The 26701-nt window shown below is 66.2% G+C and overlaps 1 protein-coding gene across 3 annotated transcripts in view; it reads right to left on the bottom strand.

The window, feature by feature from the left end:
• KIF26A (kinesin family member 26A) overlaps positions 1-26701 on the bottom strand; it is a 42021-nt gene that overhangs the window by 9776 nt on the left and 5544 nt on the right. For 2 of the 3 annotated variants that reach the window (XM_043554417.1, XM_043554418.1), the window contains exons 3-5: positions 17028-17480; positions 10218-10399; positions 3641-3830 (exon numbers count right to left, since the gene is read on the bottom strand). In XM_043554417.1, coding sequence (XP_043410352.1) covers positions 3641-3830; positions 10218-10399; positions 17028-17480 — 825 coding nt within the window. Of the gene's footprint in view, positions 1-3640; positions 3831-10217; positions 10400-11665; positions 11761-11847; positions 14385-17027; positions 17481-26701 lie in introns of those variants that run through there. The other variant, XM_043554419.1, reaches the window with a different exon arrangement.

The following is a 26701-nucleotide window of genomic DNA, read 5'->3' as shown; positions in this document are numbered from 1 at the left end:
CTGGCACACACACGGCGCGGCTCTCGGCCCAGCGACCCCCTCCTAGGCCCACCTCCATCCCAGGAGGGAGGAAACACTGACAGGTCACACAGCCTGAGACCCAATCCCAAACTGAGGGCAGAGGGAGAAGGAGGGAGGGAGGGGCAACCAGAACAGGCCGCAGACACAGCCACCCCCCCCCCCCCCCCCCCCCCCCCCCCCCCCCCCCCCCCCCCCCCCCCCCGCCGAAGGAAGATGCACAGGCCACACTCCTGCCCACGGAGCCCCGCCCCGGGGTGCCGCCCCGCCCCCCCACCTCAGCGGCCCCAGGTCAGCAGGCCGTCGAGTGCGGCTCCCAGGAAAGCAGGCGCGGGATGGGGACTGGGGCAGCCCCCCAGCGAGGATTCCCTCCCCACGGCCAGAGCAGGGCGGCCCCAGCCCCCATGTCGGTCCAGCCTCTGCCTCCTCCAGGGAGCCCCTGCCTCTAGCTCCTCAGCCAGGGTCCGGCACAGGGAGAGGAAGAACAAAGGCACAAAAGGGGGCTGGCTGGAGAGCCATGATGCCCTGGGAGGGGAAGCTGGGGGAGCCAGCCGGGGACCCAACCCAAAACCCCACACACTGGCAGGGTCCCGGCCAGCAGGAGGACACGGTGATCCTCCCCAAGCAAAGGCTCAACTCTGCCAGGAGGTGTTGGCGACACTGAGGCCTGGCCAGGGGTGCACAGGTGGGGGAGTAGAGGAGAAAGAACAGGGCAGGATGGGGGAGGGTGTGCGCCTGGGGGCTCTGGCAGGTGACCGCGCAGCCTCAGCTCCCGCGCGACCCTAAAACCAAAAATAGACACAAAGGTGTGCCCCCCATCCCCCACCCCCCACCCCTGTGCCGGGCTCCGCGGAAGACTGGCATCCACACAGCTGGACCACCAGCCCCGTCGCCCCCAAGGGAACAGAGGCTCAGCGGGAAGGGGGGCCGGGACCTGGCCCCAAGAGCCCAGAGCAAGCTGCACTGCAGACACCCCAAAACCTGCGTGGAGAACAAACACCCCAAACTACGTCTCGTGCAGGGCCGTGACCACGATGTGCCCCCCGTGAACTGGGGCGCCTCCTGGGAGGGGCGCCAGACCCCCCTGTCTGCTGAAGGACACCACCTTCCACTCCCCAATGAAGTCTTCGATTTCTCCGCCACAGCGTAAATCAAATTACCAGACTCATTTCAGAGCCAATATTTTTCACGGATTTAATTGTAAGTGACAGATACATACGCGGGCAAGATTGGTTTACTGTGGGTAGTTCCGCGAGGCCCGTCTTCTCCCCTTCAGCACGTGGCAAATTGACATGCAAAATCGCTCCAGGAAGGGGGGGTACATTCTCAGGGGAGAAGCGGAAAGAAAACACTTTTCTGCTGCACTCCCCGAACCTGGGCTCCGTCGGGCGAGAATCGATTCCTTTATTCCCCGACGACACGAACAAAACTATTTCATTTCCAAATGCTGCTGCCAAGCAGACGACAACGTGCACTTCGCGGTAATTTCTGGCAATTTTTTTTTCAGCATGAACTCCTGGCCACTTCAGGAGCCAAATGGGCTGTGCAGATTGGAGGGGGTTCCTAGGGGGTGAGGCCCTCCGCCTGGGCTCCTGCAGGGCAGGAAATGCGCCCGGTGCTGCCTTCTGGAGCCAGCGACATTCATCCCCACTCAGGGACCCACGGCCTGGCCTGTGGGGAGGGCGCAGAGCGGCCGCCCGGGGCCGGCGCCCTGTCCTAGCCGAACGCACAGGCCACTGTCTGCAAGGATCCTGTCATCACAGCCAGGAAATGACAGGGTCTTTGCACCAGACAAGGGCATCAAGTCTCTTCCCCAAACGTTCAGATATTACAAAGAGCCGAGGAACGCTGCCAGGTAGGGAAAAAACACGTTTTGCATAAAAAAGGGCTTCCACTCCTAAGAGGTGGCCCAGGCGGGGAGGGGGGAGGGGCGCCGCTCAGCACCCACAGAAGCGATGTCTTTTTTAATACTGCAAGATGATGAATTACCTTAAGTAGCACATTAATGTCAGGAATTGAGTGTAATCTAACTTCTTTTCTGTGACAATATCAAACGCCTTTCAAGAGGCATTTCTGACTATGCGACATTCGTGCAAATAACAGCCCGGGAGCCAGGGAGGGGGCACTGGGTGGGCAGTGAGTGGACTAGGGGACAAGGGCTCCGTGTGGAGGGACGGGGGCAGGGGGTGGGGAGGGGGCTGGTGTACCACGGAGGAGACCCTGCCCCAGAATACTTGGGTGGGGACCCCAGAAGGAGGTGGCAGAGGCTTGCTACCCCCCATAACACGCCTGAGACACGAGGCCTGCCCTGCCCACCACCCCCCCACTTTCAGAGAGAGCTGGCCGAGGGAGCCAGCGACAAGGGAGGAGGCCAAGGTCAGAGCTGTTAGAGCCCTGTCCCGCAGCCACTCTGCTCAGTCGGGGTTCGTGTCCCCGACACATACACCTGCACGTGGGCGGCGCTGAGGTTCCCAGGACCACCTACGCGGAGAGGCTTGTCGGGGTGACAGGCGTGAGAGAAGGCTTCCAGCAAGAGCTGGCTGGCAGTCACTTGAGGAGGAGGGGTGCAGTGGGAGGGCCAGGGGGCGGGGAGCGTCAGGGGAGTGGTCCGGGAGTGGCTCAGGCCCCGGGCAGGGGACCCTCTGTGAACACATCAGACCCCTGTGCAGCCCAGGCTGGTGGGGCAGACGGAGCCCAGGGGAGCATGGATCCAGCCAACCAGCCTCTGCAGGGTGAGCCTCTGGGCGCTGGAGAGGCTGCGCCCAGTGCCCGGGTGGGTGGCCGGCCGGCCGGGGGCAGGGGTGTGCGGCAAGGGGGCCACCCCAGTCCCAACCACCCTCGGGGAGGCACCTGGGAGTGGCCAGCACGCAGAGTGTGGGCAGGAAGTCAGGGGAAAATGTCAGGGTACACACTCAGGGTCAGGTCCAATGCTCACCCCCACGGCTGTGTGACTGTGCCTCAGTCTCCCCACCCTCCATGGGCACAAAGAGCCCACCTCACAAAGAGCCCAGCTAACGTGCTCACGCAGACCCCACACATGCAGGGCCCCGAGCCGGGCCAGGGTGTAGTTCCCAGCAAACCACGTGGGGCCAGGACGGAAACCCAGTCTGGGCAAAAGGCCACGGGAGCCAGGGGTCAGAGCCAGGGGCCAGATGGCCCGTTCCAAGACCAGGCAGCTGGGCCCCTTCCCCCCTCTGGGCCTCAGTTTCCCCACCTGAACCAGCTGATCATACGTCCCCCTTTCCAGGGGTGGCGGCAGCTGGGATCTGCCCGGACTCTGAACAGCGGAGGGCAGCGTCCCAACTGACACACGGTAGGGGGGCTCCTGGGGGCCAGACCCCAACCCCCAGCCCCAGGAAGCCCTGGCTGTCCCACCCCAGTCTGAGGCCACAACATGCCCCTGGGACCCCCACCGCAGTCTCCTGGGCTCTTGTTGCCACCCAGAGCAGCCAACGTGGGCCTGGGCCTCAGTCTCCCCGTCCGTACCCCACCTCATCCAAGCTGGGAGAAGGAAGCAGGATCCTTCCGCCTCCTGCGCCCCCTCCCAGCACCTACTCAGACACCCCTGGCTTCGTCCCAGCCACCAGCCCCCGGGGTCACCGCCAATCAGGAGCAGGCCTACCTTTCCGACACCGCCGAGGTTGTCCTTCACCTTGGAGGCGGCCCTGAGCAGGCAGGGGGGCGTGGGGGGCGGCCACAGCTGCAGGACCCCGCTGAAGTCCGTGGGGTAGGGGGAGGCGCCGCGGGCAGCAGGGGCTGGTGGCGGATGAGGTTTCTTGCGCTTGGAGGCCAGGCTGAGCTTCTGGGCAGCCCTGGGGAGGGGAGGACGGGGGCCGGTGGGGGCACTCAGTGCTGTCCTTCTCACCTGCCCGGCCCCGGGTGCGGCCCCACAGCCCGGTACGGGCCCCCGGGCTGGGGTTGCTGTGTCCTATCCCTGGCGGCTGGCTCAGTGCAGGCGGGGTCTCCTCCAGCTGCCCTGGGTCCCCTGCCCAGCAGCTGCTGGGGGGATGGGGAGGGGGGTGGCTGCAGCGTGCTGGGGTCAGCCACTCCTAGGCCGGGGCACCCAGGCGTGTCGACTTAGTCTCTGTGCCTCGGTCTCCCCATCTCTAACATGGGTTGCCATGACCAGCACAGGCTCTTGTGTGCAACCCTGAAGAGCCGAAGGGTTCGAAGCACCCTGCAAACCGGAGGAGCTCAACAAAACCTAGTGCTCCCATGGTTACCGTGGCCCCCGGCCCCCTCCCCACCATACCGGCACCCTCAGCCGGGCACTCGAGCCCTGCACGGTGTAGCCCCACCGACCCCACAGCACCCCCGGGGAATGTGCAGACCCCCTGAGTTTTAACCCACCCCGACAGCTGGTGCACGTTTGAGAAGCACTATTGTGAACCCCCAGGGGACCGTCACAGGCACACGTGCCCCACGGGCCCACCACGCTCCCACGGGGGCTCCCGCAGGGGCTCCCACAGCCGTCCAGCACATCCTCCCCCGGCACCACGTTCGAGTTGGCTCGCGTCAGCCCCCCGAGCCCGCACCCTCCACTGCAGGCCACCAGGCTGCCCGGCACCCACCCCAGGCTCCCAGCACGGTGACACCAGGTGACACAGATACGAAAGGACACACCGTGGGCCCCGGGGCGCGTTCAGGCTCCGTGCCCGGTGCGCAGACGGCCTGGCCTCATCACCTCTCCACGCGGGTGGGGCCCCCGTGAAAGGGATGTGATCCGAGCTCGGGGCTGGAGCACCTGTGGCACCCGCGGCTCCTCCTCTCTTCTGCACCCCGCGGTGCCCGCCCAGCCCTCAGCCAGCCTCCCGCTCAGCCATCTACCGCCAGCGTTTTGCTTAACCCCACTCATCTTTAATAGGAGTTGTCTTTTAAGAGACCCCAGGGACGGCTTTCCTCCTAGTGAGGTGTCATGGCGGGAAATAAAAGTAATCTACGATGCGTGGCGGGTCCTTAATAGAGCGGTGGCCGGTGGTGCCGATGCGTGCCCGGGCCGGGTGGGGCGGGGGTGTGGAGAGTGGAGCCCGCAAGCTGTCCAGGAGGAGCCCAAGCGTCTGGGGGCGCAGGGAGTCCCGAGCCGGGCCACCGGGCTTCTCTGGCCACAGACCAACAATAACCCGATTCCCGATACTCGTAAACCTCAGAACTCCCTGCAAGGAGAAGACCTTCGTCCCACCCCCCACTGCCTGAGAATCACAGCAAGTCAGGGGCAGAAGGGGCCTGGCAGCATCGCCTGAGGGCAGGGGACAAGAGCCACTCTGAGAAGGCAAGGCCTCGGCCACAGCCCAAACTTGAGCGTGACCTGTCCCCGGGGGTCAGTCGGGGCCGGCAGGGCGAGGACCAGGGAGACCTGGGCAGGGGCTGCGGGAGGAAGTGAGGCCATTTCATCAGAGCCTCGGCTCCTGGGGCTCCTCCGCCCGGCCCGCTGCCCAGCCTTGGACTCCTGTCCTGGACCCCAGCCACCCCGGGTTCCGCAGAGGCTTCCTGCCAAGCACTCAGGGGCGGGGGGGGGGGGGGGGCGCTGTAGCAGGACTTGGAGAACATTAGCGCCCAGCAGGCAGCCCGGCCCCACCTGCCCCACACTGCCCCCAGGGGCTGAGGTGGCCAGGGAGGGTGGGACTCTGAAGGGCTACGAGGCCCCAGGATTCATTTCCTCCTCTGTAAATAGGTACAGTGGTGCTCATTCCCAGGATTTCAGGAAAGCCCAGAACGGACGGGCCGCCCAGCACGAGCGTGTGGAGGGTGTCCACCGGGCCCTCAGGCCGATGGAACAGGTCAGCAGACAGCCCTGGCCAAGGCAGGCCTCCCCAACGCCAACAGCCGGTTCCCTGCTCCTCCCTAGGTCGGGCGACGTCGGCCTGGGACCCTGCGGCTGTGGGGGGCGGGCCATCCTGAACCCACACTCCTAAATCTCCGGGGGACGTAGGGGCTGAGAAGGACCCAGGGTTGATGGGTAAGGTGGTGGAGGAGGACGGAGCAACTCCGGGTCACAACCTCCAATCTGCACGACCAGAGGGCAGTGCTTTCTTTGCCTGGTGGGTCACACACGAGGCCAGATGGCTCCTGTTCCCTCCGTGATCCCCTCAAGAGCCAGGAGTTTGCGGCACAGACCTCAGCACAGCTGGTCACCCTCAGGGCCCTGGCAGCAAAGCACGGCGAGGTGTCCTTCCCCCAGACACGTTCCGGTCACGCCTGGACAGGGGCTGGGCCTGGCACTCTCTGAGGTCCCGCCAGCCCTGGGAGTCAGGAACGCTGTTGGCCAGGGCTCCACCCTACGGTCTGACCTAACTCAGGGCACCCTCTCCTCCCTCCTCAGCCCTGCGGTCGGCCCCCAAGGGGCTGGGAGCTGAGGAGCTGGGCCCTGGCCCGCCTGGCCCTCCAGGTCCTGCCCTTACAGGATCACCCCACCAGGCATGACTCAAAGACATGTCACTGCATTAACAAGGGCCCAGGACGGGCACTCTCTCTTTTGATGAAATCCAGGCCCCTGTTAACAGGGACAAACCCAGCAGCCACACCTCGGTTTCTATGGCCTGGGGGAGGGGGCCCCTGGGGGCCGGGCTTGCCATTGAGGGCTGCAGATTTCTGGAGGCCCAGGCCTGGTTTCTGACCAGGGAAGGTGGAGAGAGCAGTGGGAAGGTGCCACCAGGCCTCACAGAGGCTAAGAGAAGACACAAGCACCACACCCAGGACCATGAATGCCCACTGCGTTGTTGGAGGTGGGGGCCCAGGGTGGGACCTGCAGGGGTGAGGAGTAGTGGAAGGCGAGACATGCGGGAAGTGTAGGCAAGTCTGAGTGGTCTGGCCCTGAAGAGAAGGCTTGGAAAAGCAGGAACTTCACCTGCGCATCTAGCTCTCCGCATCCTCAGAAGCTATTCTTCCAGGAAGCCTGCCCTGATGCCCCCAAGCTGGGCTTCCCAAGTCTCTGCCTCCTGCTACTACAGGAACCAGTCCCTGTCCTGAGAAACAAGTTTATAAGTTCGTGTCCATCCACCAGGCAGAGTCTCAGAAGGGAAGGTGTTTGCCAAGCCCAGGCCAAACACCGGGGAAGCTCGGGACGCGATGACATGGCTAAGAGTGAGTGAGTGAATAGATGGGTGCATGGGTGGAGTGGGCGATGAGTGCATGGGTGCAGAGGTGACTGGGTGAGTGTGTAGATGAGTGGGTGAGTGTGTGGCTGTGTGGGTGAGTGGGTGTGTGGGTGAGTGGGTACAGGGGTGAGTGGGTACGTGGGTGAGTGCACAGGTGCATGGGTGAGTGGTGCAGGGGTGAGTGTGTGTGGGTGAGTGGGTGCAGGGGTGAGTGGGTGGGTGGGTGGGTGGGTGCGTGGGTGCAGGGGTGAGTAGGTGAGTGGGTGCATGGGTGAGTGTGTGGGTGCGTGGGTGCAGGGGTGAGTAGGTGAGTGGGTACATGGGTGCAGGGGTGCATGGGTGAGTGGGTACAGGGGTGAGTGGGTACATGGGTGCAGGGGTGAGTGGGTGCGTGGGTGCAGGGGGTGAGTGGGTGAGAGGGCGCAGGAGTGAGTGGGTGGGTGGCTGGGGGATAGACCCCTCCAACATCCCTCGGGGAATATTTTGCCTCTTTACAAAGAACAATTGCCTCTCACAAACGAGGTGACTGCACAAGCAGCTGGCCTTGATGGTGAGGCCCTTCCCTGTTCGAGGAGGCAGCCAGGGCTTTTTGGACACGTGTGTGGCCCCCACTCCCACAGCCACATCGTGTCACCGGGGAACTTCACCTTGCAGTGGAGACACTCTCGGCAGAGCCGTCTTGCTCGGGGTACCTGGCTTATGCTGACCGCGTGCCCCTGGGCGGTGCCCCCTCTGGCTGAGGACCTCTGCCTGGCACCAGGCCGGACAGTCCTCGGGTTGGGCACCCAGGCAGACACCCAGGAGGGGCTCCACCGAGGTGGCAATGCGGGGGCATCTATGAGTGCGGTGGGGGTCCTGGTACCTGAAGGAAATCTCACCCTGCCACCTCCCCAGCCCCTGCCCGGGAGACCCCAACGGCTCTTCCAAAGCATGTACATTCAGCGATTTGGGAGCTGACCCCCAGAAAGACCCAGAAGGGTGGGCGAGAGACCACTAGAGGAGACATCTTGGGAGGAGGGGAGACGGCAGAGGTGAAGGGCAAGGGCACCCCACGGTAGGAGCAGGAAAGCTGGGGAAGGGGGTCAAGGCCTCCAGAGAGAATGTAATTATGCCCTCCCCACGGAGCCCGGCCTTGTCGGAGCTCTGGTCGGTTGGCACTCTGAGCTCTCGGCCGCAGCTGTGGCCACCATGTGTGAACGGCCCATCCAGGCCCAGCTGCGGGGAGCAGGGCGCCAGGCCTCAGCCCTGAGCCGTACAGCACAGCAACATTAATGAGGTCCTGGGCACCCGGCGCCCACGCAACCACTCTCTGCCTTGGTCCCCCAAATCGGGGTGAGGGGCTCAGAGGTCCTGGGAAGGCCCGGGGCGAGCCTGGCCCCCAGCGAGTGCTCCAGGACCAAAGGAGATCCCAAACTGCCAACGGCTACCCCATTCCGCCTCCCCTGGCCAATGCCAGGCTCCTACTCACCCCTCAAAGTCCACCTCCGTGGCACTCAGCACCACGGACAGCACTCTGCCCTGTCCCTTCACAGATGCCACGCGGCCATCACAGGCTGTCCGCACAGATACCCACCCCCCGCTGGCCAGGGGGCAGGGCGTGGGCTGGGCTCAGCTCTGCCCCTGTAGGAGCCCGGCAAGGGGCAGAGGTGGGAGCACAGAATGTACACTCAGCACACGCCTGAAGCCCCCCAGGCCAGGATCCGGCAGCTCCACGGCCCCCCCAACACACACACTAAATAAGAAAGCGGACGTATGGTGCACAGCACTCCCATCCCACCCAGGGGGCTGTGGCCCAAGTCAAGCACAAGGTCCGATGGCCTTCCTGGCCAGACACACACCCCCCCAACTTGGCCCGTGCCTCTGCGAGACGCTGCTACGATTCAGGGCTGGTTCAACAGGCTGGAAGTAATGGCAGCGAGCAGTGCACAACCCCCCCCCCATCAGAAAACTTGCCTCCCGCTGTCCCCACACTTGTTTCTATGGTAACTTCCCAAGGTCAGCAGCAGCCTCGCTCCGATGGAGACAAAAGGCAGCCGACACCTGCTTAGCCGGCCACAAGGTTACTAATGAGCCAGCGTGGCCCCTGGAACCTGGGACCACTGGAGGGCTCCTTCCTTTTCAGAAGGCTCGAAATCCCCCTGCAGGCACGGCCCAATGCAGCAAGCCACCACAGAAAGCCCTAGACACGGAGGCTAACCAGGCGGGGACGTGTCCAGCTTGGCCCTCTCGTCCCCTGCATGGGGACTCCCCCGCCGGCCCCACAGCCAGTGTTCGCCAGCCCATCAGCACCCCCCTCCCCGCCCCCCGTCGGGCCTCACAGCCCCACAGCCCATGCTGATAAGGCACCTTGCCCCTCCACCCGAACGTGATTCATGGACAAGCTTATCAGTGCCCGCCAGGGCTGCTAATGGGACAGTGACCCGCATCTGGGCCTGCCATTACCAGTCATTACCACCATTACATCCTGTAATCCACAGTCCTCCGCCGTGTCTGTCCTATCTGCTGAATCCCAGAGCCCTGGCGGGAGGGGCAGGGGCAGGGGAAGAGAGCCCCTCACCACGCACCACTTCCCACCTCCAAACCTGCCGGGCCTGGGCTACACCAGCCCCCGTCCCCAGCACCTGGGGCCTGCAGGGCCGCAGCTAAGCATCTGGAGGACCAGAGCTCAGGCCGGGACTGGACCACCCAGCTCCTGGCCGACGGGGGAGCTGGATCTAACAGGGACAGGTGTGCCGGCAGCCCCCCGGGGAGGGGAGGGCAAAGCGTGGGGTCTGGGTGCAGCCTGCCCTCCAGGACGCCCTCCTTCAAGCCCCGTTCCACTCCCCCGCCCCCGGCTCCCCGACTGGGATCAGCCTCTATCTGAGGCCCCAGCCCACACCGGCCCAGGGCAGGCCCCAGGGCACCCGTGGCTGCAGTCCACCCCTGGTGTCAGAGGCCTCCACCGCCGTAGACACGGTGCCCATCCACCGTCGCCCTGCCGCTCCCCTGCCACCCTACCAGGGCAGATCGGCCACACCTCTCCCAGGGAAGGCCCGCAGGCCACGGGGGCCGGCGGCCCAGGTCCCCTCCTGTCGTGTGTGTCCCAGCACCCCCGGGGGGACGTACCTAATGAAGAAGGAGGCTGCCGCCGACGGGCCCCCAGCCGGGGCGCCCGGGGCCGGGGTGACCAGCGCCGTCGTGCGCGCCCCACCGCGGCCCCACGTCTTCGACGCGCCATCAGAGCTCAAGGTGGGGGAGCCGTCCCGGACCGTGTCTGCCACTGCCACCGCAGCCACCGCCGCCTCAGCCTAGGGGGAAGGGGGAGCCTGCATGAGGAACACACGCCTGCTGGGGAAGCGGACCGCACACCCCAGGGCCCCCACATGCTCCCCGGGCCCCCCCACACACAGGACCCCGGCTGGTGGCCAGCCTCACAGGGCCCACGGAAGACAGGTGGACACAGATGCCCACCCAGTGACCCCCACACCCCTCACCCCCGGGTCACCCACCTGGGAGCACGCAGGGGCACGATCAGAGGAGAAACCGAAATAAATATTTGTCAGCAGCACTAATTGCCCCGTGTATGATAATGTATGACGCTCCCGTCATCTGAAATACTACTCTGGCATTTCCAGCTAATTAGCTAAAATAAATTCTAGAAAGAGAGACAGCCTCGTAATGAAGCACAAATGTAATTAAATGCTCCCTAGGACGGCCCCAGAAAACCTGAGATCCGTCCACCATATATTATGTTTATGTGCCCACGTCCGGCCCTGGACCCCCAGGCCAGACCTGGCCCCGGAGGGGGTGGATGTGGCTCCTGGCAGGAGTGGGGGGTGGGGGGGAGCAGCCTGCCTCAGCCTGGCCACTCCCAAACCCATTCCCCTAGGAACCCCTGTCCCCAGGGTCCAAGCGTCCCCAGGTACCACACTGGTCCCTGGGCCCCCCTGCTCCACTCGGCCCCAAGGGCTGTGGACAAGCACTGCCTGGGCCACCTTCTACGCCAGGCCTGGGAGGACCAGGGTCCTCATGCTGATGGGACATGGGCCTCCCTGGTGACCCTGAGGGTGAAGAGCCACATTCTGGAGGGCCCAACGTCCTCGGGGTCTCCTAAGGGACGCAGCCAGAGGCCACGGTGCCACCACACGCCTTGGGAGGAACGTTCTGAAGAAGGTCCTGCCACCTCGCCACGGCGGAAGGTCCCGCCCTGCCCAGCCCACGGTCAGCACCAGCTTCCAAACCCCTCTTGGGACACAGTAAAACCATGTCTGCACAGGAAGTTCACAGAGAACCCCAAACTTCAAGCTAGATAGAAGCCATGCACTCCCCCCGGGGGCCCCTGGTGCACCGGCCGCTCCCCCAGGAGATGGAGGACGGGCCAGTAGCAGAGAAGGGTACACCTGAAACAGCCCAGGCCCTCACCCTCCGCGCCCTGCCACCTGCCTTGCCTCTGCCTAGAGGGCAGGAACTCCTATGCATCCCTCAGAACCCAGCCCAGCCAGCCCTCTCCTTCTCCAAGGCACTCCCTGCACCTGCCCCAGGTGCCCTGTCCCGGCCTCCCCCAGTCCTCTGACCTCAGCTTCCCTCGGGCTGTCTAGTGCTTCTGCACCCCGCCTACGGGGCCATGCCCAGCACCATACTTTCTCAGTCCTCCGGCTTCCGTGAGCACCTAAAACATGTCAGGAATCAGGAAGACCCTGGGGGGGTCCTACCGCACAGACCTGGTCCCCTCCACATCCTTGTGCCAACACCTTGCCTGGGGCACGGTAGGTGCTCAGTAAATCTGTCTTCCAGGAGCACACAGCCTGGCAGGGACGCATCTTCTCCCATGGCTGGGAGGCCCCCTGTCCCTGAGGGAATGGGGCTGTTGGAGTGGAGGGGGCACCAGCTCCCGGAGAACATTCCAGGAGGGCCAGCCAGGCCTCGGCCTGGACGATAAGAACGAGAAGCTGCTTCTCCAGGAGGCTGTGGAGACCCAAGGCAAACGGGTGGGTAACGCAGGGCAGCCCGGCCGGAGGACTCCTGTACATGCTCACACCTGCCCTCAAACGTGAAGACCTTGCTCACCACTAGACGCAAGTGCTCCCCACAAAAGACCCGGCGTTGTGGAGCAGAGTGGGTGGGAAAGACTTGCCACCTTCCGTCCCATGGACGCTGACCACCGGGGCCCCGCAGAGCAGAGCAGGGTTGAGCACCCACCGTGCGCCCCAGGTCCGGGGAGGGGACCACCACCCGCAGCACCCCCGTACCCACCCCTGTGGGCATCCTGGCTCCCGCCAGCCCCCCGGGACGGCTCTGCCGCGGGGCCCGCGCCCAGCAGCACGGGCCAGGCCGTCACTCCACTCAGTGAGGCCTCCCGGCCAGCGGGGGACCCAGGCATAGGGTCCCAGAGGGGGCCCTCCACGGCCCCTCCGTCCACTCCCACAGGGCCCGGGCCAGCCCACCGTCGCATGCAGCCTCTCCGCCTCCAGCCAGAAGGTTCTGGCACCACCTGGCGATGGCGCGGGTCGCCCACACTGACCTGTCTCCGGAGTCCCGCACGTGCCTCGGCTCCGCCGTCCCACGAGCTGCCGAGACACGGCCCCGGCCATCGGGACGGCCGCTGCCGATTCCTGCCAGGAGCAGAACCCAGGCATGCCAAAAGAAGCCGGAGGGGGCGGGAGGGAGGGCGGCCAGAGGACAGGAGAGAGGGGTCCAGGAGGGGAGGAGAGGGCGGGAGGCGGCCAGACAGAAAACGAGAGGGAGGCAGGAGAGCAGCAACGAAAGAGAAGCACGAAGAGAGGAGAGCATGAGGCGGCCGCACCGGCCCGGGGCCCAGCGCGCAAGCTCAGAGCCATCCCGGCAGAGGCGCCCGACGGCAGCCGGCACCGACGGGCTCCAGGCAGCGCCTGCCGCGGGGCTCCGGGGAGCACCGTCCGGGAAACACCAAACCGGCCCCCGGGGCCCGAGCCCCTCGGCCTGTGATACTCTGGCACGTGGAGGACGGCGTCCGCCAGCTCCTCAGCACGAACCCCTCACTGGGGGCTCTTCTGTGCCACGAGGTGGGGATGGCGGGGGGGGGGGCAGGGGGCGAACGAACGGCTGGAACTGAATCCCGCAGGCCGTCGCAGCCCACCGTGGGGTGCAGCCGGTACTGCTTGCCGGGCCTGTGCCAGGTACCAGAGGCTCCGGGCTGGGAACGACCTGACCCCTGCGGGTGCCCTGCCCGCCCCCCACCCCCGCACCCCACCACAGAAGCAGCTCGGCTGCAGCACCACAGGGAAGAGGGGGCCATCTCATCCAATGTCTGTTCCATGGAGGGGTAAACTGAGGCCCGGAGCGAGGGCACCAGCAACAGGCCAGGTCAGAGAGACAGGCCAGGACCGTCCACTCCCTGCCACCCCAGTCGCACCCCTGAGGATGGGCGGGCACCTACCAGGGACCGCGAGGACCAGGGGAGGCAGGCAGACTGGTACCGAGGTCACCGGCGGCAAACTCCCCGGCCGATGCCACACAACCCGCTCCCCGGTCTCCATCAGAACGACCTCAGCTCCTGTTCCACACATCACCTCCTCCAGGAAGTCCCCCACCCAGGCAGGGCCTCCACTGCCCCAGCCCCCATGGCCAGCCTGGAGCCCTAGGCTCTGGGTTCTCCCCTCCCCGCCGACCATGAGCCCTAGGGCGCGGGGTAGGGCCCGGCCGTGGATTTCTGCAGGACTTGGGAAGGTCTGCACAGGCTCCATGCAGCCCCGCCCCCTGCCGCCCCACCGTGCAGGCTCGTGGTCTCCGGCTAAGAACCGAGCGCAGGAGTCCTGTGGACATCTCATGGGTGCTCCGTCAGCACGGAGGGACGTGCTGCAGTTCACGGCCAGGACCCAGTGCAGCAGGTCAGGGCGGAGGACCTGGGGTGGCCCCATGGCCACCACCCAGCATCTCGGGGCAACCAGGGTGGCGACGGCCGGAGCCTGGCTCCCGTGGGCACCTCCGTCCCCTGTGGCGGCAGGTCTGCCCCTCGGCCTGACGGTCCGGAAAGCATCCGCCAGACTGTCCCGCCGGGTGGGCCCCACAACCAGGAAGCAGCACTGGACACTCAGGAGGTGGAATTAGCCGGGAAGGGCCGAGCTCCGTGCACCCAGACGAGGGAGGCGGGCTTGGGTTTTGATTACAGCTGTGGCTGCCGAAGGGCCGCTCCCTCCAGACACGGGGCTCTCCGGACGGCCCCCCAGAGAACACGGGGCGAGCTCCCAGCCACAGCGCCCAGGATGTCCTGGGCCCTCAAAGTCCTGGCTCCCGGCCTCCCCCTCCAAAGACCATCCCCCTCACAACCTGCCTCCCCCTCTCCATGCTGAGACACGGGGCTGCAGCCCGCCCCCCAGCCCTCCTGGCCAGCTGGAGCCACGTCCGCTGGAAACAGTCGCGCCCCGGGGCCGCCGGTGGGCACCCCAGCACGTCCTCCAGAGGTACGTACACACGAGACTTTACCATCCCAGAGCCACTTCTCGCTATCGATGCCCCGGTTCCGGGGAAATTACCTCATCTGAATCCTAAAGTTCTATTTACGCTTCTAATAATCTCCCCATCGATCGCCAGGGCTGCTGTCTAATTACAGATCGTTCCCACCCACCCCAAACGCGATCAATGTGCACATAAAACGGAGAGGGAGCCTTAAACGCCCACGTTTTACGACGTGCTGGCTGCAGGCAGGGCTGCCCAGCAAGAGGCCAGCAACCCCCTGCCCGGCGCGTGAGACATAGACTCTCAACGGCTGCACCGACCCCGCGGCCCCCGCAGTCAGCTCATGTCCCTCCTCTACCTCCTGGGCACCCTCAGAGCGAAGGCCGACCCCTCCCTCTGCCTGGCATCCGAGGCCCCTGTGAGACATGCATCCAGCTCCCTTCCCAGGAGCCCTCGGCTATTCCCCGCGGCCCGCGCTGACCCGCCACAGCTGGGCCCGCCACGTCTGACGCTTCCCTCTGGGCCCAGCTCAACCTCACTTCCTCCGGGAAGCCTTACCCAGCTCTCCTGCGCTGCCTCCCCAACTCAGTGCTGCCCCCGAGGCGGCCCAGTGCTCAGCCAGGAGGTACCAGGCATGCGTGGCAGGGGCTGGCCTCCCCCTTCCTGGCCTCGCCCCGGGACTTAATAGAGGAGAAGTCAGAAGCGGCAAGGCGGCACCCAGGACCCGTCATCACACCGGCTGGAGGCTAGTTCGAGACCCAAGTGCTTCCCTGAGCCCCTGCACACCCCACCCCCAAGCTGCCAAGGGCCGGGGAGGCCCCAAGGGCAGAGTGCCGCTCCAGGACTGGTCCCAGCAGTGGTCACGGGGTCCAACTCCCAGCGAGGGCAGGATGTCATCAAAGGCACCGTCTCGCTAAACTCAGAGTGGACGGCAAGCCCAGGAGTGGGGACCGGGCAGGGGTCTGTCCTGCTTTGGGATTATGTATGACTCTGTCCCAGCAGCTGGGGACCCTCCCTGTACCTCCACGCCCCACAGCCCCACGAGGCAGAGTCCACGGGGCAGGTCTACCCACCACTCTATTTCAGAGACACTCACTGGCCAGGCTCACACGGCTGGCTCTGTAGTGACTGGAAAATGGACCAACAAAACTAGTTTCCACAGCGACCCCCTGATCTCTCTGCCCCGGGGGTGAGTGATGGGGGAGGGGGGCAGCAAGGGGGCTTCTCCATATACCCACAATCACCAAGGCAGCAGCGTCGGACGCACTTGGCCCAGACCCCCGCCCCTCTCCCAGCTCCCTTCCCCCTGCAGTCCTATGTCCTGATAAGGCCCCCAGGCTTCACACCTCCACCTCCAGGGAGGCCTCCGTGCTTCACACCTCCAGGCCTCAGCCTGGACACAGAAGGCTCCTTCTGCCTGGAAGGCCCTTCCTACGTGTTTGCCTGGCGAACTCCTACCCTCGGGCTCTTAGCCTCAGTCCTCCACGAAACAGACGGGCACAGCTGAGGGCCCAAGGCCCCGGGAGAGGGCAGCCCCGAGGCTTGGGCAGAGCAGCCAGGCGCATTCTGGAGAAAGGCCTTCCCAGGACAGCACGGTTAACCTCATTCATCACCCAAACCCAAAAGGACTCCCTCCAGTGTCCCAGGAGACCCCTAATCCAACAACCCTCGCATCGCGACTCCTATCCTGGTATACTTTCTGCTTGAGGGAAAACTGGGGGCGCCACAGACCCCTGGGAGAGACCACCCCCAGCCAAGCTCTGTGGCCAGGGGGAACGCGGCCGGTCCCGGCTCCGCCCTCCAAGGCTCGCCTCTTCTCCACCTGCGTGGGGGACACCGGCCCAGCGCTCTGCCTGAGGACGCCCAGCCCAAGTCCATGGCACCCACAGGGCCCGCTGGTGCCCAGAGCTGGCTCCATGGAGGCCACGCCCCCTGGTGTGGGGGACCTCGAGGAGGGCCGGAAGAGGAGAGACCTGGGGGAGGGGACACGGCCGCCGACTGAAAAGATGTGCCCCCTGAGAGACCAGGGGAGTAGGCACAGAACGCGGCCACCACCTGCAGGCCCCTCCCCCTAACGCCAAGCCCTGTCGCGCAGTCCACAGCCTCGGGGGCAGCCCGGAGGGGAGGGGCCGCCGGACCCCTCCCCACGAGATGCTCCCTCTGCCTCTGACCCTGAGGAAGAGGGCCCGACCCTGTCCCAGGAGCCCGCCAGTCAGCCCACGCACCAGCCGGTGCTCTCAGAAGCAGGAGCGGCCGACACCACGCCCGGCCACGCATGCTGGTGCTGCGTGGAACCGACGTCCCCGGGGCCGCGTGAGGACCCTGCCCGCTGTGACGTCGCCAGCACACTTGACGGGGGCCTCGGGAATGTCCGGGGGCCTCCCCCAGTGTTCACGGCCCCTTGCTTAAGGGGGTGCTGCTCAGTCTGCACAACGTGAGCCACGGTGGGATGTGGGCAGGGCCCCTCAGAGGCCAGCAGCCCGCCCCGCCCAGGGGACTCACCAGGCACGACGGTGGCAGGAAGCTGTTGACCCTCGAGACGCTCCACATGCCCTCCAGGCACTGCTGGGCCTGGATGGTGACCGTGCTCAGTGCTCCCCCGAGGCCAGCAGGTGCCACCGACACCTGGACGCTGGGCCCGGACGGCCAGGCCAGTCCCTTCCTCCTGTCCGGCCCCACTCGGCCCGGCTGCCTCCCGGCCGGGCCACCGGCCACTGGCACAGCCCGCGGGCTGGTTACGGTGCCCGGGCCGGAGGGCACGAGGCCAGGGCCTCCGTGCGGGGCGTCAGGGTCCTCGCGGCTGGCAGGTGCCTGGAGCAGCCGCAGGGCCTCCCGCGTGAGCTGGTTCAGGTGCGTGTCACAGACGTCGCAGCGGCGCTCGGCCTCCGGGCGGCATGTCGGCAGGGCCCCGGGCGCCGGCAGCTTGTCGAGGAGCAGAGCGGAGAGGCAAGGGTCCTGGGGGACAAGGACAAAGGTGGTCGGTGCCTGGGCGCCAGGACCCAGCCCCGCGTTCCTCACCCGCCACGGCGCCAGGCCAGCTCACGCCGTGGCCGCCGCATAATCCATAACTGATTAATAAGGCCCCAAACGGTTTCGTCTGCGCGCACCCAGCAGGAAAATAATTATCGGAGCTTAACAGTGGGGCCTACGCTGCCCTTGACAACTACCTGCCTCCTCCCGCCCTCATTACTGTGCTCAGTCTCGGCTGACGAGGCATCTGTGCGTCCCCCAACACCCGGGCCGGCCGCGAGTAGCCAAGGCCATTGCGAAGCATCCAGGAGGCGGACACCCCCCACCCTGGCCCCGGGGCCCTTCCACGCTTGCAGGCTGCAGGCGCCCCAGGGCTCCGCTCGAAAGCAACACCGTCCCCCACCCTGAGGGCCGGCCTGGCTCAGCCCCAGGCGAGGTGGGGTCTCCCCGCCCTGGTGAAGCCTGGGCCCTGGTGGAGATCTGGAGGAAAACGCGAGGCGGCCCTGCCGTAAGTGTGCCAGCAGAAGTCCCGCCGTGCAGTGACACTCCGCGGAGGCGAGCCAGGCAGTTCCAGGTCCACGGGAAGACGGAGGCACTGGTGCCAGCTGGCAAGGGGGCAGGAGGCTTGAAGCCCACCCTGCTCGATCGCAGGTATGGACGTGGTGCCCTGGGCGTGCGGCGCCTGGTGACTCCTCCTGCAGCCCAGGGTCCCGGCCGTGCGCCGGGGGAGGGGGGCACACGGTTCTCCCTCATCGTGAGCCTGGCGTCCAGAAGGGGCTAGGGACAGGAGCCAGGTCAGCCCGAGGGAGGCCCTCACCCCGCCTGGAGGTCAGGGAGGCCTTCTGGAAGAGGGAACACCTCTGGAAGGAGGGAGAGGAGGAGAGAGCCAGTCCTCAGAAGGAACCTCACTGGAGACAAGTTCTCAAGAGTCATATCTCCAGGGCCCACACCCGGTCCCTTGACCAAGGCTCTGCCTTGGCGCCCCCCTGGGGCAGCCCTGGGGAGGTCGGGGTCAAAGCCAGAGCCAGACCCTCCACAAAGCACTGGCCCGGCCCAGCTGTGGCCGTGACCACCCAGGGCGTTCGTCCTCACATGGCCAGCTGGGCCGCTCGGCTGGGGCTCCTCCCGCCCCCGCCTCGGGACCTGCTATGACCCTCCAGACTCCGAGTTTCTTCCTCTCCCGGCCACCCCACCCCCACAGGACTCCGGCCTCCCCAGATACGCCCCTTACGCACAAGAGGAAGCTGAGGCCCCTCTCCAACAGAGGGCGTCTCATTCACCCCACCCAGGTTCCCCGGGCCTGAGCGGTGGCCAGCCCGACCCCTGCACCGAGGCCTGGGAGGCTCAAGGGGGCCCGCTGCGGCAGCGTGGGCTGGCTGACAAGGGCCACTGCTGGTCAGCCCCTGGGGGCAGAGTCACACTCCCTGCCCGGTCCTCCCCGGCTCAGCCGCACCCCAGACCACTGCCCCCCCACCGCCCCCCACGTACCCCAGGGAGACCGGGTCCCACGAAACTTGGCCAGGCAAGGTGCGCCAGCTGCCGGACCTGTGGGTCCCTCCAGAAGGCCTGGATTTTCTCCGGCCAAGGCCCGGAGGGCTCCAGAGCCTCTGAAGTGCTCCGCATGCCTGGGCCCCATCAGCAGACACCCCTAGCGGCTCCTGCAGTCGGGGGCGGGGGGGGGCGGGGGCAGCAGGCCCACAGAAACCCCGCAGGAGCCTCCACTCGGGCTGGCACCCGGGGCCACAGATGGAATCCAGACGCCCTGTCCCCAGCCACAGGCAGGGCTCACACGGGGCCTGGCTCTGTCACTTGTCACTTCCCGCCTGTTTTCCAGGTCCCAGCTCTGATTACTCTGGCTTTTCCACTCAGCAGGAGGCTGCTAATGGTGGCCGGGCGTGAGGGGAAGGAAGTGCCATTAAGAGACTTGAAAGGCAGCCCAGCCCCCCCCAGCCCCCCCCAGCCCAGCCCCCACCCCCTCAGGCCCGGCAGCCCATTGTTCCAGGGCCGAGGCCGGCCTGGGGACCTCAGGCCTGTGGGGGAGCCCTGTGGCAGAAGGAGGCAGGAAGGAAAGCTGGGGGGGGGGGGGGGAGGGGGGGGACTTACTGACCTGAGCACGCACCAGACCCCCACAGGCACACAGCAACCCCCCCCCACACACCAGCTGTGTCATCAGGAACGCACATGGCAGCTGTCAAGGAGGCCCCAGCCCCACCAAGGCCTCAAGCTCTGCCATCAAAGCCCCAGGAGGAAACTAGGCAGGTCTGCTCCAGTTGGGGGCAGGGGGTACTCACCACACCCCGGCCCTGCTTCGCCAGCCGCCCAGGAGGCCCGGCCCAGACACACCTGGGCCCACCCCGTGGCCCAAGCCCACTGTGGGGCCCACCACCCCTTCCCAGCACCGGCAGCCAAGCGCGCCTCTTGGGGGATCCTCACCTGGGCAGGGCAGAGGGTATCTCTCCCAGCTCCGTCTCGCGTCACACACCCGAGACACGAGAGGAGAGCCCTGCCTTGCGTGACCACGCAGAGACCCTAGTGGGGCCGAGAGCCCGCCCGGCCCTGAGCCCCTCTGGCAGGCCGGGCAGCACTGGGCTGGGCCACTCGCTGCTCTCACTTGGAAGCATGCACCCCACACCCGAGGGACCTATGACCTCGCCAGGCTGCCGGACCAGCTTGGCAAACAGCAAGCTGTGGCCAGGACAGGCTCCCCACCCCCAGCACCCTGGCACCGTGCTCAGGACTCCGCGGAGGGGGAGCTTCACCCACACCACCTGCCGCCCCTGGGCGGCCTCCACAGAGACAAAGTCTGGGCAGTCCCTGCAGCCCCGCCCGCCTCCCCCCTCCGGGACCACGGTGGCCTTCCCCTCACAAGCCAGCAGCCCTCAGACCTTAATGCCGGGGGCTGGGAAGGCCCTTCCCCGAAGCCAGGTCTCCCCTGCAACTGCCAGGGCCCACAGGCCCAAGCCCACGAGAGGTCACTGGCCCAATTTCAGGAAGTTTGACCCCTGAAAGGCCCAGTCACCATGCCATCTACCACCCCCCCCCCTCTCTCTGGAGCCCAGCACCTTCAGAAAGACAGTAATTATCCCACTGCAAGATATTACCTTTCGCTTTCCTCTGCAGTCTAATTAAGCAGATATCTTACTTGCGTTTGGAAAATGTTTTTTTAATTTGATTCAATTTAGCACTGCAAACCATCTACCCATCATGCCGCCAGGGTTTTAGGGAGGCTCCCCCGCTAAATGTAATGACTTTCCATTTTTCATCTCCTTTCTGGGGTCTCCAAGTTGCTTCAAGTAATCCTTCCACTTCCTCCTGCGTTGGAGGGCCAGGATGACTGCTCCAGGGACGAGCTCGCCCGCCATCCCACCCAGAGGGGCCTCCCCAGCCCAGGGCGAGCAGCGCCCACCCTCGGGACAGGACAGGAGCTCCCAGATCCCCACACTGAGGCCGACACAGGAGGAAGCGGGGACCGTGCTCCCCAGTTGGGAAAAAGACCCAGACCTCAGAGCTGCGAGACAACCCTCTCTGAGCCCTCGTCGCCCCGCCTTTAGAAAGGGGGCTCAGCACCCACCGGCAGGGCCTCTCGGAGGGCAGACGGGGCCAGAGGCCAAGCCTGCGGGGGGGCCCTGAGGCCTAGGGGCTCCCTTCCCCAGCCCACCACTCTGTGTGGCTGGAGCCAGGGTCCTCGCTGGGGTCCCTCTGCCTCACCCTCCCTTCCCTCCACAAACAAATGCCCCGGGCTGTGACCCTGGGCAGCCACTGCTTCGGAGCTGACCACAAGTCCAGGAAGGGACCCCTGGCTGCCGGACCAGGCGCTGCTCCAACCTCGCAGGCTCTGTTGGCGATGACATTCCGATGTCGCGTGCAGCCCGGGGGACCCAGAGCCGGGGGCGGGGGGTGGTGGGGGGCAGGGGTTCAGTTTGCCAGCCAGCCACACCTGGGCCGCCCCACCCCTGCCTCCACCCGCCACGCGCCTCGCCAAGGGCCCAACTCTCAGCCAGAGGCCCTGCCCACCCACATCCCCTGGGTCCGGCGGGAAGACAGGAAGACCGCACACCCCCGGGCCAGACCCTCCCCCACCCGCCAGCCAGAACCCCGGACACTGATCCGGTCCCATCAGGCTGCAGTTCCGAAGGCCCCATAGCTGACACAGGCTCCCCTCCTCTGCCGGGGAGGTGGCGTGGGGGAGCGGGGGGTGCTGCCCGGCCCACCCGGCGCCGACTGGCACCCGTCCCCAAGGCCCTGTGCCAGGCACCAGCCAGCTGGACAGCTCGGGGCACACACTAGTTCATTGAGACCCCCTCCCTTCAATGGCCTCCCCTCTCCTCCGCCCGATGCCACAACGCCACGCGAGGGCGGTGGGGACCCTGATGGCTAACAGCCTGACCAGCAGGACGGCCTCGGCTGGGGGGTGGGGAGCGGCGTAGACAGGCTGGCTTCCTGGGGGCGCTCCCCACTCAGAGGGGGCTCTGCACACGCTTCGGGGGGCCTGGAGCTCACCCAGACACGGCTTTCGGTCCAGCTCTGTGGGGGTGAGCTGCCGCTCTCCTGGACCCCATTCTCCTCATCTGAGCCACGGGCCGCCGCACACTCTCAGGGCCACTCAGGAGGGCCCAGAGCCCCAGGGAGGCCGGACGCTGCCCTGGGTGGCCCGGCCAGAGGAGGCGGCCGCTGAAACGGAGTGGAGCCCGTGCCCCTCAGCTGGCCCCGGGCCTCCCAAGTTCTCCTGCTGGGAACCTCTGCGTGCGGGTGGCCAGCCCAGATGTGCACCCAGCCACCAGGCCCCTCCCATGAGGCCGCCAGGGGGACCCGGGGCTGCAGCGCTCTCGTGGAAGGACTTCCAGGGGGTCCCCGGCCCCAAGCTCGGCTCCAGGGCTGGAGGGCGAGTCCGCTCCCCCACACCTCCTGACCTTTGACCTCATCCCCCTTCCCCTCTTCCCTCCACCTGGCATCCCGAGACAGGCATCCCCACCCCAGAAGGCCATCCCTGAAGGCCCTCACCCCATCTCTGTGGGGCTAGTTCTGAGATCGAATGCCACCTCGTCCAGGAGGCCCTCCTGGATGCCCCTTTCCAGAGTCCTCTCTCCCAGCCCCACAGCATTTCCGTTATGAGCACAGACATGGGAGGGTCACTCACCCCCACGCGTGCTGTTTCCTCCCTCACCATGTGGGGTGGTGGAGTTAAGCGTGTTTTGCTCAGACAGGTCAGCCGACGGCTCGCAGGCATCGGCCCTCCCGTCTGCCCGGCTCCCTGTCCCCCCTCCCCCTTCCCAAAGCACCACCCCACAGCCCAGGGTGGTGTGCACCCCAGCCCCTGACCTAACCAAGCCCCAGGGGCGTTCTGAGAGGAGGGATCCCACAGCACAGACCCAGCCAGCCCTCCTCACCCATCACCCAGCAGAGAGGACAGACACGGGACAGGACGGGTCCCAGCATCATCTCGAGATCTGGCGCCCAGACTGCCAGGCCCCCCCCCCCCACCGCCCAGGCTCCCCACTGGCCCACTGCGCCAGCCGGATGAGTCCCCTCAGACCCATCTCCACAGACACCCAGCCGGCCACAAACCATGCTCCTCACCGGCCACCATGAGCCTGAGGGGCTCTTGGATCAGACCACCAAGCTCGGGAGGCACGGCTGGGGCCCAATATGCCGAGAGCTCGGGAAGGGACAGGGCAAGGAGAGGGGCCCCCAGCGACGAGACCAGGAGGGCCCGTGGCTGCACTTTGGGTGACCACCAAGCGAGCCAAGCCAAAATGGTTCCCAGACAATCCCTCAGGTTTTAGACGGGGCCGAGTTTGTGGGGCCGGTCGGGGTTCCAGGTGGCCTGGCATCATGGCTGTGAGGGGTGGACAGGGACCTTCGGGGACGGGTGGGCCAGCATCCGTCACGGGGTCAGAGGTGAGTGCAGAAGGCCAGCACCGGGCCCGGCGGGACCATCAATCTGTCAGCCCCAGGCGCCCGCTGAGCCCACCCACCCCTGCCCCCAGCCCAGCCCCCACAACTGAAGCCTGGGATGCTGGCGGGGAGCCCCCCACCCACAGGGCACCCGGACCCCTGCAGACAGCCCTGTTCGCAGATGGGGAGGCAGAGACCCTGCAGAGGGGTGATGCCCCAGGCTCCCGCTTCAGGCGGTGGCGCCACGCCCTGGGTTCCCTCCCGCAGGGGAGCGTCTCCAGCCACCACGTTCCCCCCCCCCCCAGTCGTGGGAAGGGAGAGCCCAGAGTTCAGGGGCGAAGTAGAAGCAGTGACTCCCAGGGGCACCTGCGGGACTCAGAGGGCTGAGCATCCGACTTCGGGTCGGGTCATGACCTCAGTTCATGGGTTCGAGCCCCGCGTCGGGCTCCGTGCCGACAGCTCAGAGCCCGGAGCCTGCTTCGGATTCTGTGTCTCCCTCTCTCTCTGCCCCTCCCCCGCTCAAGCGCTCTCTCTCTCTCTCTCTCTCTCTCTCTCTCTCAAAAAATAAATAAATTTTAAAAAAATTTTAAAAGGGAGTGGCTCCCAGAGGCCCAGCCACCTTAGCTGGCCGCCTCCAGGAACCCAGAGGACAGCCTGGCCTCGACTCCACTCCCCCCGGCCCCCCCCCCCAGAATCTTGCTCTGTTCCCAGGGAGTGAAGGAGCAGACAGAGGCCACACGGGCCAAGGGGACACTCAACCCACCTCTATTCTATTCACTTACTCACACTCCACACCTTTTTGCACAGAGCACCGGCCACGGCTTTCAAGAACTACACAGCAGACGTCAGATACAAAGCCATAGAGACAGCTGCTTTAGAACAAATGGGAATGATCAATTCCCAAAAGACACAAGAGAACACGCCCATGTCCTTGGCGGAGGCTGAAGAATCCACTGGCCTGAGCTTCCCCGCAGGCACAGGGAAAGGGAAACCTGAGTTGCCTTGCTATTTAAAATAAGGACTGACTCTTCTGACTCCCAAATGAGATCCTTCCGTGACACTCAAGGGATCAAGGCACCCGGGAAAAGGCCCCAGATGCGTTTCCTCGGCCCATTCCAAACCATCACAAGTCTTGCGGCCAAGGCTCTGAGCAGCCCGGGGCGGGGGGGGGGGGGGGGTGACCTGTGGCCTCCCTCCCTGACCCTCCACCTCTCACTCTCAGCAGACAGGCAGCAAGGCCGATCTCCCGACACACGCCCCTGGCTCGGCCCCACCGCTGACTGTAGCGGGACGCCCCGCGTGCTCCCTCCCACGAGACACAGGGACTGGCCCGCACCAAGGCCAGCTCCCGAAGCCCCGTCTCTGCTTGTGGCCGGTGCCCGGAAGGCAGGGATTGGCAGCCCTTCAGCTCAAGCCCACCTGCGCTGCCCACCCTCACTCCCTGAAGCCCTGGACCAGCAAGGAGATGAGACAGGCACAAGGACCCTGTCGTTCCATTACTGGACCCAAGTATACCAGAGGGCACTGGCTGCACCACCGTCTGGCCCAGGGAGGAGGGGCCGGCTGAAATCTCACAGAGACCTAACCGGCCCCCCTCCCTCCCCCGGCACAGGCTCGGTCCCCCAGAGTGGCCTGGGAGCCTCCGAGGCCCACACACTCATCCCTTCCCGGCTGAGTCATCATCGGGGCCCCTGCCAGATGGGAGACCAGCCCCAGGGAGCTCCCGCCCCTCTCACACCTCCCCAGCCCCTCCCCAGCAGCCTCCAGAGCCTGCCAACAGCTGGCTCAGCGGGGGTGCTCTGCTGAGGCCGCCTGCCCTGCCCGGTGGAGCCCCAAGGCAGACACCCTGGTCCTGGCACGGGGGCGGCCCCAGAAACAGGTGGAGCCCAGGCCAGGCTCCCGACAGCGTGGGAACCAGGGGTTCAGGGACCCTGACCGCAGGCAGCAAACGTCCCACGCCAGCTGAGCTCAGCCCCTGCCCTCCCGGGACCACAGGGCAGCTGGGACAGCAGACCCAGGGGCCCACTGTTGCAGTCAGAGCTGGGGGCCATGGACACAGAGCACCCAGGGGACTCAGAAGGCTTCCTGGCAGGGGAGTGACAGCTGAATGTCGAGCTGGCAGAACCCTACCCCCAAGCCAGACCCCAGAGAGAAGCGGGAGGGTCTCCAGGACTCCAACCTTAGGAGCCTGTTGCCCCTGAGCCGTGCACTGGACAGGAACCCACGGCCTCCCCAGCAGCCTTCAGACCGACTGTCCAGCTTGGTGCAAAATGTGAGCTAGCACATGCCTGGGGCTGCACCGGTGGGCAGGGACCTCGGCAGTGGCTGTGGAGCTCATGGTGGGTGGGCGGGGGGTGGGGGGGCAGGAGGGTGGGACCCCCTGCCAGGTGAGCAAGAGGTTTCCAAGAGCCAAATGAGAATTGATCCCTTTCCCTCCACAGGGGGCGCTAATCAATCCCACACCGGTACAGACACGTCGAAGGTCATGGGGTCTCTGGAGAAGTCGTCACCTCTGCGTGATGCACCTGGATGGCAGCTGGGATGGGTCCCCAAGCAAGAGCCGTGTCCCCGCTGCTGCAAGGGGAGTGAGGATGGCCATCCTCCGTGGGGGCTGTCACCCGGGTGGGGGAGGGGAGAGCAGGAATCCAGCCCAACGGCCGTGGGGGTGAACACAGAGAGGTGGCTCACTCAGTCATTCAACAAACGTACAGGGGTCACCCAGACCCCAGGCCTGCCTGGACAGAGCTCCCGGCCTAGGGGCAGCACAGTGGCCAAGGGGTGTGGAAAGGGCCGAGAAAGGCCCGGGTCGGGTGGCCTTCCAGAGTGGGGTGGAGTATGGGGGAGGGAGGCTCAGTGACCCTGGAGGAGCAGTCAGAGCCACGAACGTGGAGGGAAGCCAGTCCACGCAGGCTGAGTCTCCCAGCCACAGTCAGCAGTGCAGGCACCAGAACCGGGGGCGCTGGCGACTCGGGCTGCATAGTTCTGCCACGTGAGCGCGGGGAGGACGGGGGCCGGGGGAGGACGGGGGCCGGGGGAGGACGGGGCCCGGGGGAGGATGGGGCCGGGGGAGGACGGGGGCCAGGAGAGGACGGGGGCCGGGGGAGGACGGGGGCCGGGGGAGGATGGGGGCCGGGGGAGGACAAGGGCCGGAGGAGGATGGGGCCGGGGGAGGACGGGGGCCGGGGGAGGATGGGGCCGGGGGAGGACGGGGGCCGGGAGAGGACGGGGGCCGGGGGAGGATGGGGCCGGGGGAGGACGGGGGCCGGGGGAGGACGGAGGCCGGGAGAGGACGGGGGCCGGGGGAGGACGGG

The sequence above is a fragment of the Prionailurus bengalensis genome, chromosome B3, assembly GCF_016509475.1.
Source record: "Prionailurus bengalensis isolate Pbe53 chromosome B3, Fcat_Pben_1.1_paternal_pri, whole genome shotgun sequence".
NCBI lineage: Eukaryota > Metazoa > Chordata > Mammalia > Carnivora > Felidae > Prionailurus > Prionailurus bengalensis.
This window is presented reverse-complemented; position numbering and strand designations above follow the sequence as displayed.